This window comes from Schistocerca americana, chromosome 1 (assembly GCF_021461395.2).
Source record: "Schistocerca americana isolate TAMUIC-IGC-003095 chromosome 1, iqSchAmer2.1, whole genome shotgun sequence".
In the NCBI taxonomy this organism is placed as follows: Eukaryota; Metazoa; Arthropoda; class Insecta; order Orthoptera; family Acrididae; genus Schistocerca; species Schistocerca americana.
Window position 1 is genome coordinate 301,827,241 of NC_060119.1, and position 16,604 is coordinate 301,843,844.

Here is a 16,604-nt window from a genome sequence, read left to right on the forward strand (position 1 = left end):
GGAGCAAGTATGGTGGGTCTGACACACCGGTGTCAATGTGTTCTTTTTTCCATTTCCAGGAGTGTATTTCTTGTTTTAGTTGTCTACCGAGCTCTGTCAACTTTCTGGATAATTCGTCAGATACTTCAGTGCATATAGTTCAGCTCACCTCACTGAACTGTTGACTAATACTATTCTTGAAATCGTTAAATGCCTGATTTTGCTGTGTAAACTGTTGTCCTATATATTCCTGATGTTTTGTGAACCACTGTGTAAACTGTTGTCCTATGTTTTCCTGATGTCTAATGAACTGCTGTCTGAACTGTTGTGTTATTATTTGCACGAGTTATGTCAAATTGTATGTCTCGCCAATATTTATATTGCTTTTATGAACTTTTTCCTGTTCTTGCGTTCGCGACGTCATGAGCAAATAATCAAAGGAATTTTCACTGTCGCGTGCTTCAGTGTCACTATTTGAAAAAAATTTTCCCCAGGGAGATCTGAGAAATTGTCACATCCATGGTCATGAAAGTGACATCATGGTTAGTTAAGTTTCCAATGTCATTTTTTAATGGCAGGACGCCAACCTGGTTCTTTTGGTAGCCATCAGCAAGTTCACAAGTTGGCGCATTACTTTCAACTGTTGCCAAGCCCAGATTTCCGACATCTTGGCATATTACATGTTGCAATGAGTTTTCAACAATGGTCATATTCTTTGACACCATTGTGAACAGTATTTAACAATATTATGAAAAAACGATTTTCAAAAACGAAATTTTGTTTGTATTGGTACTTTTCAATTAAAGAAGTTTTATATGCATATTCATTAATGAACTTGATTATGTTCTGCTACAGTCTTACAGAATTTGAATAAATTATTTTGCAGTTTAATGTTGACTTAACACAAATTGTAGTCTTTCCTATAGAAATGCACTTCTTTAAAGGATATTAATTGGCACGAAGGGAGATTATCTAGTGGGAGAGAGATGGCGCCGAGCGCGGCCATTCAAGCACACAGCATAGCAGCTTCCTGTGTTTGCCACTGAAATAAGCATTCCCGGCGCGCCTTATTTGTAGGCAGAATTTAATTTTGATTTGCTCCTTCAAGTTTTTATTGGTCCCAATCTCACAGACATGTAACAAATGCAACAAAGGCCTTATTAGTTTCTTGTAACGATAAAAATTGATCATTTATCTCAAAAAAAATTTTATCGCAACAACTGAAAGGTCTGTTCATCTCTTGCTCGGCGCCATCCTTTAAATGTTCGCCATTGAATAGTGTCTGGAAGGGGAGAGAATGTGGGGGGGGGGGGGGGTGCATAGAATAGAATACATAACGAAAACTGATTATAAATTACTGCTTAAATAATTAAAAAAAGAAATTTTGAAAGAATAATGGAAAGAAATTGGGAAGTACTCATATCCTGAGTGAACTTTAGTTGGAATTGATATCAACAGACCTTCAATATACAGTACATTATTAGATTAACATATGTAAATGTATGTATGTCCTTTTCTATGTTACCGCTATTGTGCCTGGAGATTGGTATGAGAATACTGGTTCTGGATCGCCCCTCCTCTGCTCACGCAAATTCTTCTTGTTTTACTTCCAACTCTCTTGATGCAGGATTCTCGGTGCAGGCATTATGGTGAACAGAATATATATGTACGAACAAACTTTGCTGTCCCATTGGATACACATTTTTTTATCAGTATTAATGCGGCTATCACTTATAGTGACGAACAGGTCAAGAATAATTAATATAAGAGTGCATCTCTGCTTGTTTTGCTTGTATGCCAATATTATCTATGGTACAAAATTATGTATAAAAAGAAATGAACGAGAGAATAAAAAAGAAAAAATAATATGATTCTTTACAGGTACCACTTCTATATGTTATCTTTAGCTCTTAGCTAGCCCAGGTTGCTCAGAAAATACACATATATAATTGGTTAGTAATTGAATGACATTCTTCTGTTACTCTAAGATTAAATATTCAGATCCCTTAATTTTGGAACTAATCAGTTGTAACTTGGCAGGTAATTCCTGTTCCGTGTCTTAGTAATAATATTCTCACTAATATAGTTTATGTGTGATATGCAATACCTTCAACCATGCACCTTTTGCTTGGATCCTCTGGCGATGTTTATCACGGATGGCTTTTGTCCAAACCATTCCAGAGGTACTCTCCTACTCCCATTCTCAGTGCTTAGTTCCCCCAGTTGAGAGATCAATTTTTTCTTTCCTCTGCAACAAGAGTTCACAACCAAATATGCAGGGTACCACAAGACCCTTTACCACGAGAAAAGAGTAGGTAAATCGCTTCTTCATTTATTTTAATATCCACTTTTATTTGATGTTTTATAAGTTGTGACTGAGCGCCAGTAGCATTAGTCGCTTTTCTGTTGCTAAACAGAAATGTCGGTGTTTTGTTACCTTGACTCTTCTTTTTTTAAGGATTGCATGTCTATAACATTTAATGAGGTTCCTGTATCAATAATTAAATTTACGAATACATGACATATTTCTACCTCAGCCACCACTTGTTTCAGGTCATTGTTGAGTTGATTACATTTACGGTGTTCGATCAACAAATTCTGTTCTATTCCGACACCCACATTGTAGTGCAACATACTAAATTAGTTTTCTGTGTAACTCCTGCCATTCTCATTCTGTTTCACTACCAACAATGGAGAACAAATTGTGACCATCTCCAATTTGTTTGATGCAAGGCTTCCTGCTGGTTGTCGTCCCTTACCCCAGCGATCAGTGCATTATGATTTCGATTATATTATGGGTGGCAGGCTGTTTTGTCCCGGTTGTGCAGAATTATTGCTTTCAGTTCTTGTTATATTCTGGTTGTTAGGAGGTGGTATTTGGTTTCACTCCCACGGATGTGGTTATGCACCTTACCCTTGAATATGTGTTTACCTACCCTTGCAGTTGCTATTATAATTTGGATGATATCAGCCATTATGCCTATGCTTCCTGTTGTATGGGGATAGGTCATTCGTGTTTGGTGACCCGTTGTTGTTATGGTTGATCGTTGCCTCTACAGTACCGTTATTGTTACAGTTTGGTGAATTATGCCCATTTTCATGTCTGGACTGTAATTTTTGTTAGACATCCTAGTGTATCAGATTGGTGGAGTCTAACACTGACATAAAGTTTTCTAGGTCATATTCTGGTATAGTAATTAATTTTCCTTCGTGTTATTCGAGACAAGCTCATTCCAGTAACAGGTTGCATTTACATACTTTTCCAAATATTTTCGCATGTTGCCTTGTTTTGGATTGTATGCTTTGGATTACAGACTTGTTTTCTCAGTCTCTCTTGTGTACAAGACGACCAATATTTCATAAGAAACGTTTTCTCAGACTGCTCACAAGTACAACAGTTGTAAGCAGTTTCCATTCCCCATAGGGCTGTGTCACCCTTTTTTATACGAAATAATAAACTGGATCTTTGGTCCTTCCATCCATGTTAATGGTAAAATGTTTCTGAATCATCTTATAAATACCACAGGGTGAACTGACCATTTTTCGTCTGTGAACATCAGGAACTGGCGATGCTTAATTACGCTTTCCTCCACTCTTATGTCTGTTATGTTTGGCGCTGTCCCTACCATCTGTAATTTTTCTTTTGGAAATTTGTGGTAAGGTTTTATGGGCTCAAACTGCTGAGGTCATCGGTCCCTAAGCTTACACACTATTTAATCTAACCTAAACTATCTTACACTAAAGACGACACACACACCCATGCCCGAGGGAGGACTCAAACCTCCAACGGGGGGAGCCATGCAGATCGTGACAAGATGCCTCAGACCGCACGGCCAACCACCTGTGTGTGGTGTTCTGGAGTATTACTAAAATTGCTCACATCAGACGCATATGGTACTCAGGTGTGCCAACCACATGGCCAATATCTTCGATATTCCCACTGTTGCCTACTCTTGCTTCACCATTGACTTTGTCTAATGCATCTTTTACTACAGTGTCATCATACTCATTTGTTTCAATATACTCCTTTCTGACCATAAAGTCATCTCCTGTGCTACTTTTTTAGCCTGAGTTGCAAGATGCTGCTCAACTTTGTTATTAGCATCTAGCTGCATGTTTGCCATTCTATCAGATAACTGCTGTATCTCATCTTCTGTTACCTCTTGTGCTGAATGTAGTGTCTGTACATCCTGTGACACGCTCAGTGTTTTCATAGACCTGTTTCATTTCTTTCACTTTGTTACTTATCTTTTCTAAATCACTTCTTGTCCGATTGGCCAAAGCTTAAGCACTTTCAGTTAATTAAGTTGCCTATTATGCTCTTCTGGTTTGAGTGCAAGTTGTCTATTGTACTCTTCTTCTTTAGGTGCGAGTTGTCTATCGCATTCTGCTTGCTTGAGTGCAAGCTGTCTATTTTTCTCTTCTTTCTTAAGTGCAAGCAGCCTGGCACATTCATCTAATTTGCGTAAAACTCTGCAAATGGATGTGGTACTGGTGAACACAATGGTACTCAATCTACTGTCTCAGAACAGGATTCTGTTTCTATCCTAGTAGGCGTTGTTTTCCCCTGAACTTTCTGATGCTTGGTTATTGGGCTGTTTTTCATGAGCTATTTGACTTGAACCTCCCGCTTCTGGCTGTTTATTTTTCATATCAGTGGGTACTGTGCTACTTTCATCAGTATCTACGTCATGAACACTTTCTCTTTCAAATAGAGCAGAACCCTCTCTGCTTTCCATTTTCCCTTGTATCTTTACCATAATGGACTATATCAGCTTACAAATACTCTCACTAATAACTCACAGTTGATACAAGATTACAGTAACACATAAAAATGCACAATAACACTACACAAAATTATTTTCAGATTCTTGTTTTCGCGTAATTTCAATCGTTCTAGAAATTATTATGCACCACAAGTCATCAAGTGTGCTGTGCATGCACTGATTTACTTTCATCAGTATTTGGTTTCCTGACTGAGCACAGAATTCTTCTCAGGGTCATATTTTACATTAGTTTCTTTCATCATGGTAAATATTTTGTCATCTTATTCTTACAAATATATTTATAAGAGAAATTGTGGTTGTATTTAATACATGCAATAGACAAGTATACTATAATAAAGTCTATAAACTGATAGAAATTTTTATATTCAGATTGTTATATGTTCGGGCCCCATGCTATAGGGAGCCAATTTATGTCATCTCTGCATTTAAATATTACTTTTTCTATAAAGTGATATTTGAAAATTGTTTATTTTTGTTGTAGATTGTCTTTAAAAATCGTAATGAAAAACTTCTATTTTTGTTTGGCCACAATAATGTAGTTACTAATGAATATTATTATTTGCTGGCTAAGCTCAGTTACATTGAATTTAGTATGCTACATATCACAATTTTTATGTTAGGTGGAGAGAGGCATAAATATTTACATTGCCCTGCATAGAACTTATTTAGCATCTGAAACAAAATTGAATGCGAGAGAAATACTTAATTGTTGTATTAGTTAATGCTTTCATTGACTTTATATGACAAAAGTCTTTAATGTTCACAAAAACATTATAAGTGCCTGTGTTAGTCCAGGCCAAGTGTCAGGTTGGGATTTATGTCAAAGTTCAGTAAGAAAACGTTTAGGAATTGTACTGTTCAGCTCCTCTGCTGTTCTGAGAATGAAACAACTTAATTTAAATCGCTGCTGGGCTTTCATCTTTTGCACAGTTAGTTTAAATTCATACTTGTCGTGTAATGGCAGCTTCTCGCACTCGTCAATGATGATGCTTGAACAGCTAAAAATTATAAATACTGAAAAATATTAATGAATTTATTTACAGTACTTAAATAATTCCAACATGTGCTCTATAATTATATATTGAATTTAACACACACACACACACACACACACACACACACACACACACACACACACACACACACAAACCTGATTACTCAAACAGATACAGTTCGACCACTAACATCGAAAGCAAACAATACAGAGAGCGAAATCTGTAATGGCGCTCTTTTTTTAATAACAAAAAATTATTATCATATAACTCTAAGATAACTCTTTTATAACATATACTTTTTCTTTGATGCTTACGTTAATCACAAAAACAGTTTTTGATAAACAAAATACACATTACATTTTCAACACACAATGATTCTCTGGGTTTTGTGAATGTTTGTTAGAAAAAGGTTTATGTTATTGTTCATTATTCATCGTTTGTGAGTCTATATTGTACTGCCATTAGCTGTTATTCCATTCACTGTCTTCTCACCTACATCTGCATTCAAGCCTCCCCCAACCATAGTCACATTGCATGGCACTACACGATGGTAGTGCAGAGGGGGAGGTTTAGGGTGGGGGAAGGAATGTGGTGTTATCCGGAGAGTGAGGTGCCAAGGAAACAAGGTCACTGCCAGGAGCAACGACTAATAAGAGACAGTGGCTTAGACACGTCCAGAATAGTTTCCATACGCCACCACATCCACTCACTTACTTACATCTCAGCAGCAATCATTGCCAATGATAAATGGTATCGTTTCACTGCTGAGCCAGAACTGTGACCATTATGTTAGATACAACTCTGCTTAAATGTTTATCATCAATTGTACTCTGTGAGAAGAGACTGGCATCATATTTTTATCAAGCGATACTTTAAGCCAGGTTCACACACGCAACTGAAGTGATGCCTTGTGGCTATCTGTAGTGGTACTGTGAGCTACTGTTCACACAGAACGCCACAAATTCTACATTGCACGGCTTTCAGCATGGTGACAACTGAAATAATATGGGTGGGTATTAATATTATAGTGGAGCTCATGGCCTTAGAGCTGTAAAAAAGAGTTAGATACATGGAAGATGATCCAAATGTTAGACCCGAAAATAGAGGTTGCACAGGGATAAATCAGGAGCCACAAACACACATATAAATGAAATAGCACTCGAAAACAGAAATATTGTCAGCACTGGCAAACTAACCAAAAGTTGGCATGCAAATATCACCTGCAGATTCGTCCCTCTTCCAGGATATTAGAATCCTATTCTATTCGTTGATCTAGACATTTAGAATAACGAAATTTTTGCTCAATAGCTGTCACATCAGATTCTACAGCTATTTCCCGTCTATGTACAACCCACAATTTGTACAGTGCTTGGGCTAATACCCTGTAGTTCTTGTGGTTCAAAGACCTGCGAAATTGTACCTGTTAACCACTGTGCACTATTTTGACTTTTTCGGTATCAAAACGGAAACATACTGAAATAGAACAGAGTACAGCTGTAGAATGGAAATAGAAGTGTTTCTTCAGCTGCACCACTGAAACTGGGCGTACACATATGAAATTTCTTGCAACTGCAGCATGTAACTAGCTGTGGCGAAACTTTTGTTGTGAGTGTGAACCTGGATTTAATGTTCAGAGACAATAATAAATACTCAGAACATTCCTGTGGACACGGATTGTGTTAAAATTGAAGTATTTCATCTGGTTCATGTTACAGTAAAGTGATGTGGTCTAATATTTTACATGTTGTGGGATCATATCGGCCCTCTCCAGGTGTAGTCGGGTTCATACAAGCAACGAAACTATCGCCATAGTTAGTGGCATACTGGAGTTTTAATGCAGTGACGTGAGAAAATTCCCAGTTTTTAGCAGTGCACCTTAAGAGACGCAACCTTATTCATGCCACAAGAAAGTCAACTTGTTTGTACTTCGTTGCTACACTTTCTTTCCACCATTGCTCCATGGTGGTAATATTTCGAAACACGAGCATTCTGTCGTAGTCATCTTGGAGAAATTGCTGTTGTACTTCATTCGATTTCATTGTGTTTTAATGTTATTACTGAGGGAAGTAAAAACAGTTGTCGGCAGTTACACGTTCGCACCTTCTGAAACTACAAAAACAGCTATGTTTGATTTTGTGCAGCAGTGTATGTGTGTGTGTGTGTGTGTGTGTGCGTGTGTGTGTGCTCACGCCCCCGTGCGTGCGGAATTCAATGACGTATCTCACAATCTGAAAATATCTTTGGATGAATAAATAACTAAACTTAATAGATGTAACCAAACAAGCCAGTTGCATAAACTTCATGGTGTGTGAGATTAGCGTTGTGTAAATAGTGGATTACATGCAGGAAACAGCTCCCGAGTGTGACGCGGCAGCTGTTAAACTAAAAATTATTTATTCGAAATGCCTACACCAACGAATACAATAAGATTCTAAAATATTGGAAGAGTGACGTGTCTGTAGATGATATTTATATGCCAACTTTAGGTTAATTTGTCACTGCAGACAGTATTTTCATCTCCGAGTGTTATGTCTTTGAAAAGTGTGATTTATCACTCTGCGAAATCTGTTTTCGGATCCAACATTTGGGTTTCGTCTTCCTTGTATTGAACTCTTGTCGTAGGTGTAATACCATAAACTGCAATATAACGTTCATACCTGCCTAATTGATTTCAATTGATGCCATAGTGAAAGCTGTGCAACAACGTAGAATTTGTATTTTCCTTTGTGAACGGTGGTTCACGATGCTACTACAGAAAGCCACAAGCTGTGGCGCCACATTAATTGCGTCTGGGAACTCGGCTTAAACCTAAGAACCTACTACGAGTGTTTTCCGTGCGCTACATCAAAGAACACAAAGAGGTGCAACCTGAAATTCTCCGTTTCTCGAGTTGTATATAACAATAATGAAAAATCACGGAAAAATGTTACCTGCAAAGTACACTGTGTATTCAAACTATTCTGTCTCGTGTAGCTAATGTTGATGATTGATTCTATACACAATTACTAAATAAAGTTTACAGTGGTTGTACCAAAAAGGATTATTTCGATATTAAAAGAAAAAACTTGGGGAATTGTTGAAAATGCTATAGTGCGTCGCGTACCGGTAGACAATTGATACTCCGGATATCCACAGATTTTATTTGTCAAACTCGCATCAGAGTTCAGACCAATGGAAAGCGCTTAGTTTGGAAAACTCCGCCAAAGCCATTTTGACTTAATGTTGACCAATAGAAGTGTGTGCGTTTGTTGTACTCACATGTTGAAGCTTCGGAGATAATGTTTTTGATGACGTAGATTTCATTATATAAAATAAACACCGCAAAAAACTTCTCGTTTGTTATTGCATATAAACATGGCGAATATTACATTGGATAAAGAAGCGTTTTACAGGCGCATGAAACGACTTTATGCTGCTTGGAAGGTTTGTTTTTTTATAGTATAACAAATATGTTAGCAAAATTATCATTATCTGTGTATATTTTTTCGTTATTGCGAGAGTTTTGTTATATTCTGGTGGACTGTACAATTTGTTCATATGTGTTGATTTATGTACTATTAGTATGTAGTCTACCAGAAACTGTAGTTCCGCACATACCTCATGCTTTTAATTCTTTGAGGATGGCATCTATTTGATTTATGGTACAAGTTAGTGTTATTAAAGGCGTACCATAGTACTGTTAATGTAGCCTGCAGAAGATTTTTTGAAATGATTGACTTCGTAATGGCTTGTTCAGAATTTAGTATGAATAACTAAATCTTATGGATGTTAGTTTATCGTATCTTTAACTGTTATGTAGTTAAGCTGTGTGTGATTTGCTTACATAACGAAGAATAGAAAAGAATTGATACTTGCGCATAAGGAATTGTTTTGTGAAGGTGTTTTTTTTTAGTTTGGGCATTCATTTCTAGTCTCTGTAAGATGCATATCGCGGGTGTAGAGCAGTTTAAGGTACTAGTCTTTACGCAAATTATGCGCGGAACTTTCGAAAATGCTCGCCTCTTTATCCGTATTACTTTATGATTCATTAAATAAGCTTCATAACACATACAAGTTCAGTGATTGAATTATATTTCAGTCTGAGAAGACACTGCTTTAACTATAATGTTTGTTTCCAAGTTTTCTTATGTTTTGTGTCGTGTAGCCACATCACAATAATAGCTGGGCATCATATCTTCCATCTCTCTTGTGGATTTCACTTTCAAATTGGTGCTTCTATCCATTCTCTATGGCTGAGCCACAATAGCTGGTGAATTTCTATTGCATTACTTGTCTAGCTGCCTCCCCATAATTTCTCTTATTGTATTATTCTGTACGTGATCCATCTTCAAAATGCTACAACTTCATCTCTAAATTAGATGATTTGCTGGTAGGCTAATCCTTTAGCTACACCGCTTTCCCAGAAAACAGTTGAGTTGCCTTATCACTCTTTACCCTTGACTATTGTGTTACTTATATTAACTGCACTTCTGTGATTGGATGACATAGGTAGGCTATTTGAAGTACAGTATGTGAATATATCATATAATTTTTTTGATACTTTGATGTCTATTTTTCTTTTTGTTATTTCTCGTACTGCTATATATTCAGTTTTCTGCATGTAAATTGTCGGTCTGTATAACTTGAATGTTAGTGGAGAGAAAGAAGTCAAAATCTTATCTTCTGTCAGTGTTCCCATGCCACGGAACTTTTTCCACCATATCTTAAGGGCATTCTGTATGTGGATTTTAAATTAGTTAGGCCCTATAGAGCACTCTTATTTCAGGCCTTCAAAGACCAGAATGGCTCAGAAAGTAAGTTTCCTACTTTAACCTTTTGTGTGTAGCATATATGGGTCATTCCATGTCAATTCAACTAATGTGAGAAAATGTTCCAGCTGATAGTCTCAGATTTGGCTGAAATTTAGCACTCCAATGCTACCAAGTGTGGAACACTTATGTACAAAATTTTAAGTTCCTCTGCCAATTTGTTCCAGAATTATGGCTTGTGAAAGAATGTGGCGTGACCCGGAAATTGCAACCCTGATCTGGCAATCTATCTTCAGATCCTAATAACTTCGGAACTATTCCGCAGAGTCCAGTGAAAATTTTACAACCCAGTAACACACTATGAATCAAAACACTAACAACATATTTCTCAGGGAAAGTAAAACATTCCAAAATGTGATTAAAAAAATGTAATACATTAAAAGGTACATATTGTAGGTGCCCTGTATGCCAAATATAATTCGCTCAAAAAGGATATAATTTTTTTGTGGTAAGCTTAATGTGGCCTAAACACACACAGAATTCATCTTGCCCATATCAGTCACACAAACCGAGTTACATGCACACAAAATGTGAAAAATTACCTGAAAAACATTGATTTAGAAAGTGTGGTAGCACAAAAGGGACAAGTGATATCCAAGCCAAATTTCAAACACTGCATAAGTAGACCATAATGATATATATCTCAAAATTTCAGCATGTTATTGCAAGACATTAGTGCACAATGGAAGTTGACAGATATATTTGGTGATGTGGCCATTGTTCCAAAACACAATTTTGTAAAAACATATCGTAAACTGTTCTCTGCCTTTTCTTATCCTCTCCCACAACTGTTTAATCACTAAGCAACAACATATAGACAGATTAACACAACCTATCATTAATGTTTACTGCACCTTAACTGCTAAAAACCAGTCGATTGTGCTTCGAACATAAGTTCTCCCACACTTTAGCTACTGTACTCTGTACATTGAGTGGCAAATTGTACTGTCTTCCTGACACTGTGGTAGGAACTGGAACTGTCATAAGAATATGTTCAAAAGAATTCCAACACCTGTCTGCCAAATGTGGCCAATGAAATGATCTCGCTGGTCCTGCTGGTGCCATGAATTTCACAAATACATCACCTTCTGCTTCACAGCACTCTGCAACACATCCTAAGTACCATTTGTCATGATAAACAGCAATAACATAGTAACCTGGTTGTATGTTGCTGCTTTTGCTTCTGAATCCTGAGTCAGACACACAGTGAAGACACATGTTGTGCATGAACCTATAGTTATAACTGGACAGTCTGCTCATCTGCACATTGTCAGAGTCCACTGGACAGAAGTGATGATGGCTCATTGTGCCTGCAACAGTTTTAACGTGTTCTAGTCTGCAAGATATTCTGCAGATTTTGCCCCTTCTCAAATGTCTTGCTCCACCACAATTCTGCTATCAGAGAGGGATTTCACCTACAGTGTCAAAGTCTGCACCGTGCATTGCTGTTTAGGTTGTTCCTTATGTACTGTCCTTCACTAGGTAGATTTGTTTCGAGAACCTAGGACACACAACCTATATTAGAGTTGTTTTTTGTTACATCACTTAAAATTATTGGTTGTGTGAAACTAAGGAAAACACAATGAATGTAACACAAACTATTCCACAGAGAACATAACATCTAGGGGGGGGGGGGGGGAATCCACAGAAACAGATTTAGCCACAATGGCAAAGGTTATTTTGCAGAGGCGTAGATTCTGTTTCATAGTATCCAACATTCCCATTCTGTACCATTGCATCATCTTTGTCGTCTCAATCCTTAGATTAGTTGATGAAATTTCGTTCCTGTTAGTAGCTCTACCGTATGTGCGAGCAGTCTTGTTTCTCACAATTTCTGTAGAGATAGGAAGATAGCAAATTGGGAGGAGACGTTTGGTGGCTTTCAGGGAGAACTAGATAAGGCAAAACAAGATCTGAAAATGTTGAGGGAGGGGGGGACTAGGGAAAAGGAGTTGGGAAGTGACAAAAGGCTACAAAAGAAATAGGAATAGAACTTTCTCAGACAGTTTTGTTGTTAAGGTGGAAAACAGGTTTGATCTATTGTCACAGTTGGAAACTGATGAGCACAACAAACTTTCAAAAAGTGTTTGAGAAGTAAGAAGTCTGTAAAAGTTGTGAAGAAAAAGAAAATCTTATTGTTAGGTAGTTCATTTGGCAGAGGTGGTGGCCAGCTGTTGCAGGATGAACTAGGGTCCGGTGATAGAAAATATAGGTTCACTTGCAAAGACTTCACAAAGGAAGACACCATGGTAACAGTGGGTGGGGCAGGCAACAGCATAGACAGGGACCCTAATTATTCAGTTGAGGATGACCTTGTAAAGATAGCTTCAGCAATGAGACATACTGGTGTTCGGTTTGTGTCTGTTGTGAGATTGCCATGATAATCTTCATTTAAACTCTTCTTATGATGACGATGTTTGGTTTCTGGAGCGCTCAACTGCGCGGTTATCAGCGCCCATACAAATTCCAAACCTTTGCTCAGTCCAGTCTCACCACTTTCATGAATGAGGATGAAATGAAGAGGACAACACAAACACCCAGTCATCTCGAGGCACTTGAAAATCCCTGACCCCGCTGGGAATTGAACCGGGACCCTGTGCTTGGGAAGCGAGAATGCGACCACGAACTGTGGACTTACTCTTCTGTTAGGGTAGGTAATTTAGATATGGTTCCTGTTGACACTATCAGTAGGTGGGACTGTGGGGCACTACCTTCCCCTCAGCAGGGGGGGGGGGGCTGTCTAGGCTAATAGAAATATCTTAAGGGGGCCACTATCACATGTGGTAAATTACCATTTGTTGTAAGTGACAGAAAAACAGTTTTAGTAGGGTAGGGAGGGCAGAAACAAAAGATATTCAGAGACAGATTGAAAATGACATTCACATTGAAAAAAACAAGCAGCCAGAAAGCAAATTTTAATATACACAGTTCATGCAAACAGTTCCTAACTGAAACTGGATAGGTTCAGAAATTGACAGAAAAATTAGGTTCATTCAGTTGTAATTCAGCCAGTGCACAAAATCCTTATTGCATGAGAATATCTGAGAAGTTAGGGGAAGATTAATGAGTTGCTTATTTGTGTTGAAGAATTAAGAGGTGAGCAAACTAGTTGATATAATCTACCTCCTTCAACATCATGCAACCACCAGTATTGATATGTTAAATGCTACAGCATTTAAGCTAGCCTCTTACTTCTGTAGAGAAAATAGGAGTTGCAACATTTGTCCAGAACTGTTTTAATTTTAAGAATACTGATATTAATAAACTCTGCTCAGAGCAGCATTTAGAAGGCCTATTCCATAATAAGTCTTTTATAATAGTAAATATATACACAGCATCTTCAGGGAACTTTAATGTCTTCATAAAAGATTATGAAGCTCTGTTGTCCCATAAGTTATTTTTACATTGTTATAATCACCAAAATGTTAGCCCAAAAACTATAGCTGACCTACAGTGGAACAAGAAATGCAAATACCTAAACAGCACTCCCAGATCAATCACGATCAGTATCTGCAGGCCATATCAGGCTGAAAAAAACATAAAGGTGAGAAGTCCTGGTTAGAATTTGAAATCAGTCTTCTTCACAAACTCACACCTAGAATTACCTAATTATTTTAACAATTATATCTTGCGTATAATGCCATGTGAAACCATTGTTCCTGTAATACGATATGTGAAGATCACTCATAATCAGTTAAAAAAAATTGAAAAAGAGAAGCTACTACACAGTTAAAAGAATAGTAAGAACGACACACACAAATTTTACAAGAATCAGCACTTAGATGATACAATCCCAGACAGAGAAAACAACCCACCCAACAAATGGCTAAAATACACTGTACAACCTGCAATAAGCACCAAAATTATAAAAGTTATTATTATTGCACCAAAATTAAAAAGTTTTGAGTTGAAACTTCCGGGCCGGGAGGCTGGAAGTTTCAACTGAAGACAACACTGGCCGTGAGAGTCTACATTGTATGATTATAAAAATTGTTGTTATTGTACCAAAAAATGCTGCAAATATAGCAAAGTTAGGCAGTAACGGAAAGACAGCTATAGCTCAGAAGGCTATGAAAGTCATAAACAATCAACTAACCAAACAAGAAGCAAGTTATAATGCTCACGAAGGGGACAGAAAAACACTTAAGATATAAACAGAAAGTTAAGTAATAATAAAGACATAATTATTATGGCGTACAAAGGCAACACATTATGTATATTCAAAGAAGAAAAATACATAAGAAAAACATCAGATTTCTTTATTGAAGATGGCATTACTGAAAAATACAAAAAGACCTCACAAAAGCATTTCAGACAAAAGTCAAATTGCTAATGAAAAAATCATATTTCTTGCTAACTGACAGGGAGAAGAAATATAGCTACATTTAAGAATCCTAGGGCACCATAGCTAAGAACGCAACTAAAGATAAACAAAGAGGTTGTTGTGTTCATCCAATTGTGAACTCGAGAAACAGCTCAGCTTATAAAATTACAAACTAACTTAACCAGACACTCGCGTAGACATGTACATACACGAACAACTACGCCATCAGAAGTAGTCAGCAGCCAACAGAAGAAATCAAAAACATCATCTCCCATTCGGCCCCTAGTATCATTTGACATCACAAACCTATACACAAACACTCAAAGCCATCAGGTCACACCTCATAAAACTCCAAAAACTATAAATGGCAGAAATTATTGAGTTCATGGACCTTCTTGAACTTGTGATAAACTGCAACTGTTTTACGTTTAATAATAAAATGTGCATGCATTATAGAAGTTACTATTGCTAACACACATATCAACCACCTTGAGCAAAAAACTGCTATAAACCAAGTTGAATGAATAACATTATTTACTGAAAACATTATCTTGATGATACACTGCTCCTGTTGGATGTTGACACAAATGATATTAAAAACATGCTAGATACATTCAATAAACAGGATAGAAATATAAACGTTGCAGTGTAATATGAAAACAGTGATAGCATCAATTTCCTAGACATTAACATCAGTAAAGGAGGCAAGTCACACAATTTCAGAGATCACAGAAAGACAACAGCATCATATGCCATTATACACAGCTCATCTTGCTACCCCACAACACACAAGCATGCTGCATACAGAACTTTAGTCAACAGAACCAGCAGTACACTATGGATAAATATGCAAAGCTCGATGAGTTGAGTACAATTGAACAGATTGCTACAGCAAATGGCTACAATGACACACTAGTTGACAGCGTCACATGAAAAAGGAAAAACTATATAAAACCAACTTCCACATGGAAATTTAAAAAGAAAGTCTCTGCTTGCATTCCTTTCAAATGCAAAGTCTCCTGCAAAATAGCAAATATCGTCAGACCACACAACATTAACATTGCCCTCACAACAAACAGCTATGCACGCGGAGGACACAAGTTATCAAACATGCAGATAAACACTAACAAAGCCTACTGTATTAACAACTGTAACAAATCAGCAGTAGCCACCCACATCAGAAACACAGACCACCCATTCCATGATGTTGCACATGATCTCCATGTATTACCAAAAATGAACAAGGGCACCAAATGGACTTATATGAAGAACTGGACTTATATGAAGAACTGGAACTATTCATTCATGGAGACAAGTTACTGAATGATAACTTGAAAGTAATGACATTAAATTAATGTTTTATATTCATTGTACACTGCTGGTTTAGCAATATAAACTATTGTATCTTAGCATTTAAGAGTCTTTGGATTGATGTAAACAAATAATAGTGAAAGTGTTAAGCTGTGATGTTCTTGTTACTGTGCTCTGTATGCCAGACAATGAAATTGCCAACAAAAATGTAAGGAAATGCCCTTACAAAATGACTAATCTTGCTTATCACATGACTTACACACTGTAACATATTGATTCTCCTGAACACGCATGTTTTCCAACACACATCATCACTGGCACACACAGCAAAGGAAACTAACCTCACTGCATTTTAATTACAATTAAAAGTAACTGTAAATGCACCTGATGATGGCAGCAT

The 16,604-nt window shown here is 37.2% G+C and overlaps 1 protein-coding gene across 2 annotated transcripts in view; it reads left to right on the forward strand.

The window, feature by feature from the left end:
• The first annotated feature begins 8,922 nt into the window (after window positions 1-8,922).
• LOC124595607 (FACT complex subunit spt16) overlaps window positions 8,923-16,604 on the forward strand; it is a 132,203-nt gene continuing 124,521 nt past the window's right edge. The window contains exon 1 of one of the 2 annotated variants that reach the window (XM_047134425.1): window positions 8,923-9,184. In XM_047134425.1, the coding sequence (XP_046990381.1) occupies window positions 9,116-9,184 (69 nt within the window). In that variant the 5' untranslated portion in view covers window positions 8,923-9,115. The remainder of the gene's footprint in view (window positions 9,185-16,604) is intronic. The other variant, XM_047134433.1, reaches the window with a different exon arrangement.